Source organism: Poromitra crassiceps (assembly GCF_964638095.1).
Source record: "Poromitra crassiceps genome assembly, chromosome: 21".
NCBI lineage: Eukaryota > Metazoa > Chordata > Actinopteri > Beryciformes > Melamphaidae > Poromitra > Poromitra crassiceps.
The window spans coordinates 27,151,438-27,156,542 of record NC_139638.1 but is presented as its reverse complement, the minus strand read 5'-3'; the positions used below and the strand labels follow the sequence as shown (position 1 = coordinate 27,156,542).

The 5,105-nt window shown below is 46.2% G+C and overlaps 1 protein-coding gene across 1 annotated transcript in view; it reads right to left on the bottom strand.

Annotated features, from left to right (window-relative positions):
* Positions 1 to 867: 867 nt before the first annotated feature.
* Positions 868 to 5,105, bottom strand: part of zdhhc8a (zDHHC palmitoyltransferase 8a) — a gene marked incomplete at both ends in the record, with an annotated part of 18,903 nt that continues 14,665 nt past the window's right edge. The window contains 6 exons of the mRNA XM_083657403.1: positions 868 to 2,175; positions 2,314 to 2,426; positions 3,771 to 3,885; positions 4,040 to 4,169; positions 4,270 to 4,361; positions 5,084 to 5,105. The exon at positions 5,084 to 5,105 is cut by the window's right edge and continues 81 nt beyond it. Of these exons, the coding sequence (XP_083513529.1) occupies positions 868 to 2,175; positions 2,314 to 2,426; positions 3,771 to 3,885; positions 4,040 to 4,169; positions 4,270 to 4,361; positions 5,084 to 5,105 (1,780 nt within the window). The remainder of the gene's footprint in view (positions 2,176 to 2,313; positions 2,427 to 3,770; positions 3,886 to 4,039; positions 4,170 to 4,269; positions 4,362 to 5,083) is intronic.

The window sequence follows — 5,105 nt, the reverse complement described above, 5'->3', positions numbered from 1 at the left end:
AAAAATTAACAAATCAATTTTATTCATAGAAACAACTACAAAATATTACTAAATAGGGATTTTTTTTTCATCAGGAGACAAATGAAGTAGATAATGTGGTAATACATCGTTTCACAAAAGCAATATCAAAACATAGAAACAAACGATAAGGTCATCTGAATTCTTCACACAGCTCTTTCTGCTTGGACTGAGTTTATAGATCTCTCTCTGTCTATAAGAGGAGGCACGGCTGTCCTGAGAATCACCTTTTTGGATCAACTAGAGTCCAGAGAATCTCACACGTGTAAGAATATTCACAGAAAGTTGACCCTTCACTTCACATTAAGTGTTCCTCACACACACTCCCACACGGCAACCGTAACATCCCAAACGAGCTCTTATTTACAACGTATTTGTGGACTTTGAAGACTGACTAACACTGCATAGAGGTGTCTGTCAGTATAGAGAGGCAAAGTGACCGCCTACTTCCTGCTTCAGCACTGTACCAGAGATTTTCATCTGCCATTTATTTTCCCATAGACATTTCGTAAAATGCTTATAAAAATAGTTTTACTTGTTCAAACCAAACGGTTCAGATATATTTAGAAACAGGAGAGAACACATAACATTTCACTCGGACCGAAACGTAAAAAGAATTGCGGATTTAAAGAAAATATTTTTTCGATGTCGTTTTTCTAAGTTTTGATCCGAGTGAAATGTTCTATGGGCTCTCCCGATTCTAAATATAGCTGAGCCGTTTGGTTTGAACAAGTAAAACTATTTTTATAAGCATTTTACGAAATGCCTACGGGAAAATGAATGGCGGATAAAAATCTCTGGTACAGTGCTGAAGCAGGAAGTAGGCGGTCACTTTGGCCTCTCTATATCTTACTTCAGCACCCCCAGAGTGACTGAGTCCTTCCCCTCGGAGGAGTAGGACAGTGAGGATCGTTTTGTGGTGCCGTAGGAGGAGTAGGGGGAGGTGGAGGCGGAGGCGGAGGCGGAGGAGGAGGGCATACGGGGCAGGGTGGATGTACAGGAGGGGAGGGGCTGAGTCTGTCTGTCTGGAGGACAGTAGGCCGGAGAGGAAGACCTGCCCTTGCTGTGCAGGCTGTTGCTACTGGTGCTCTGCAGCGGGGAGCTCGACGTTTTCGGGCCGCGGGTAAGAGACGACGTAGAGGAGCTGGAGAGGGGTGAGCTTCTTATCCCGTAACCCATTAGACCAGTGCTCATCAGAAATTCCCGGGAGCCGTAGGCCGGAGGGGTCGGCCCCCGGGAGCCCGGCGGTCGGATGCTGTCCGGCGGGCAGCTCCGCCTGCTGGGGATGTCGTAGACGCCCGCGTCCGGGCCGTAGAGGGCCTGGGATCTGGCTTGCAGACGCAGCATCCTCTCCCTCTCTTCCAGCTCCCTGCGCTCCTGGAGAGACGCCATGATGGTTTTCGACAGGCTGTCGTAGCGCGCGGCGGCAGACTTCTGCGGGCTGAGATCCCGGGTGGTCAGACCCTGCAAGGTGACATCTCGCAACAGGGTCAGGCCGGGAGGGGCGAGGAGGAGCTCTCGCGTCGTCATGCCTTGGGGCGCGAGGTCCCTCTGCATCAGCCCTTGGAAAACGGGGGGAGAAAAGTCTCTCTGGATGAAACCCTCGCGTGACCCGGCGTCCCGCGAGTTGAGACCCTGCAGGGAAGGAGACGTGTCTCTGGGCTGGGGAGACTGTCTGGTGACGCCCAGGAACACGGGACTGTAGGCGTGCGGAGGAGGCCGCTGCACCACAGAGCCGTCCGCGCCCAGGGTCATGAAGTGGGGGTGGTGGTAGCCCACCGGAGGACCCCCTCCTCCTCTCTGTGCCAGGAGCTGAGGGTGGTCTCCAGGGTTCATGATGAGGTTATCATGGGAGAGGCTGCTGCCGCGGCTGGCCAGCATGCCGGAAGGGGAGAAGAGGCCCGGCGGGGGGGGATCGGACCCGCGGCCCTCAGAGTGCACAGCGGGCAGCTGGGCAGCGTTGCCGTGGCGATAGCTGTTTTTGAGGGTGAGGGAGCGCGGGTTGAGCGTCAGCGAGTTGAGCAGCAGCGAGCTGGACACGGGGGTGGTCTGGACGGGGGGCTGGGCGGACAGGCGCTCAGTCCCGGGGCTGTGTTTAGAGTCCGAGAGGAGGTCTGGACCTTTCTTAGTCCCTTGCTGCTCGGACGTCTTCAACAGCTAAACGACAACAACAACAAGACAAAAACCACACAGCAACAACGTCTGTCAGAGGACAGTCACAATACTGAACTGAGACGACTGTTTCAGATAATGAAGATCATATTCCAGTAAGTGAATATCAGCCTGAAAAACAACCTGCTCCGGAGGAATGGGCGATGACCCTCTGGATATGGCGTCCAGTACCGGTCGTAGCTGCGGCACAGTTGGAATGGATACAGGAACCATGGTTTTGGTGTGGCGTCCCTTCTCTGAAACGGGTGGTTAGATTGTGACTATTTATTGAGGATGTCTCAAAACATAATAGTGGCAACTCGTGAGCGTAATAATATCTAGGCAGATAAAGCAATCATATGAACAAACCCACAAATACAGGTCAGCAATGAAACCACTGCTTACAGCATAGAGATTGTATTGCCAGCGAGAAATTATCATGGAAAAAGGAGATATCCTCAAAGTTAGGTAAAGGTTAGGTAAAGGTAATGGTAAAGTCCCAACGATTGTCACACACCTGAGTGTGCAAAACTCCGCATTTGACCCATCCCCTGGGGGAGCGGTGAGCAGCAGCAGTGCCGCGCTCGGGAATCATTTGGTGATTTAACCCCCCAATTCCAACCCTTTGATGCTGAGTGCCAAGCAGGGAGGCAATGCGTCCCATTTTTATAGTCTTTGGTATGACTCGGCCGGGGATCGAACTCACAACCTCCCAGTCTCAGGGCGGACACTCAAACCACAAGGCCCCTGAGCTGGTGAGGTGTGTGTGTGTGTGTGTGTGTGTGTGTGTGTGTGTGTGTGTGTGTGTGTGTGTGTGTGTGTGTGTGTGTGTGTGTGTGTGTGTGTGTGTGTGCGTGCGTGCGTGCGTGCGTGCGTGCGTGCGCCCGCGGGTGTGTGTGTGTATGTATGTATTTAGAACACGGCTCTCTCGAATACTCGATTCTGATTGGTCAATCAACAATATTCACCGGTCATTATTTCTCGACAACCGACCGCTGCTCTGCCACACCTGGATTAATCAGTTGGTAAGAGCATTTTGTCCGCAGACGCTACTAATTAGGCCAACCAGTTGCAGCTGTGGTGTCTTGTGTGCCAATTACGAATGAAACCGCTTTGTGTTGAAAACGCTATTAAAAAATCTATTTGAATAATTATTTTTGTCAGATTATTGAATGATTTAGTTGTAGGCCGTGTTCTAAGCGGGATAATGTATACTGAGCCGGTGATTACTGGAAATAATGACCTTCAGGTGAATATTAAGCCCTCCGCTGCGCGTCGGGCTAAATCATTCACCTGTCGGTCATTATTTCCACAGTAATCACCGGCTCAGTATACATTATCCCTTACGTATGTGTGTGTGTGTATGTATGTGTGTATATATATATATATATATATATATATTTATAATATATATATATGTATATATAATATATATATATGTATTTATATATACATAAATACATATATTTTTCTTTTTTTCTTTTTTTCTTTTTTAAATTAATTAATTAATATATATATATATATATATACACACACAGTATATATATATAGGATATATATATATACTGTATGCCGTATCAGACTATGTGAGATGATCCTACCATCCAGGGCAGCTAGCTGGCTCTTCAGCAGACCGTGTTCAGGTTTAGGTGGCAGTGGTGGTGGAGTGTTAAGCCGCTTGATGTCTGACAGCTCAACGGTGCCAGCTGAGGAACGCTGAGGCAGAAGAAGACAACAGGAGGACAAGAGAGGTGTAATTATAGCCCTCATAAAGCTGAGGTCATGATCCTCAGGTGAAGACATATATACGAGGACATATTTTATGTGCCCACAACACAACAGGCTCGTAATCTGTGTGATGCAAGTATACTTTATTTTGGAGATGGTGACTCTGTATCCCGTTGTCCTTGACCTTCACTGGTATCTGCCTGTCCATCTCTGGTCTCAGGAAGGGAGGTTGAACGCGGACCGTTGTCTTCTGGCAGTGCCTCGCTGTGTAGCTGCGGCGAAGGGGACGGAGAGATAGCAAAGTGACAGTCAGTGAGTTACAAGTTCATTTGTAAAACCTGCAGAGAAAGTAGAGAGAATAATGTCTCTTACTTTGGAGAGATGGGACTGCAGACCAGATATTCCAGGTTGTTGCAACAACCTCGTGTAAAAGGATTGAGTCCTCCTTGAAACTTCCCAGTTACCTGCGGGAGAATATGTAAGCATAAGTACACAAATGTTATTGTTATACAGTGTTGGGCAAGTTACTTTCAAAATGTAATATACTACAAATTACTAGTTACTTTCATTTGAAAGTAATAAGTTACTTTACAATATTACTGTGTAGAGTAACTCGTTACTTATTACACTACTTTTGCATTACTTTCACCAAAACAACAGCAGTAGCAGAATGACATTGCCCCTCCGGAACCATCCCAAAAAATAAATTGAACCGCCTTGAAGTCAGTGTAAACAATCCTAAATTCAAAATTGTTATTATTATTTTCCTTTGTTATTGTCATCTGTAGTGGTTATTTGATATATTGGTTTGATTAGGGAATGATTGTATCTTTATTTAAATAGGTGCTTTGATAAAAAAAAAAAAAAAAAAACTCAATTTGTTGTAATAAGTTGAGTCACTTGACAAAGTAACTGGTATAATATTACTGAGTTAATAAGTTATATTACTGAGTTACTGCTAAAAGTAATATATTACATGTAATATGTTACTTTTGTAATGAGTTACCCCCCAACACTGTTGTTATATAATTATAATTATGCATTAGGTTAACTTTTCATATTTCCATAGGATGCTACATTGGAATAATGGCATTGGGAAAGTGTTACCAATCTGTCTAAAAGCTCACTAATTCACTACTTGTAATAAATACATGATGTAGTTTGACATCAGGTAAATGGGACTGACCTGTTCGTTGGTGGTGCGTCCT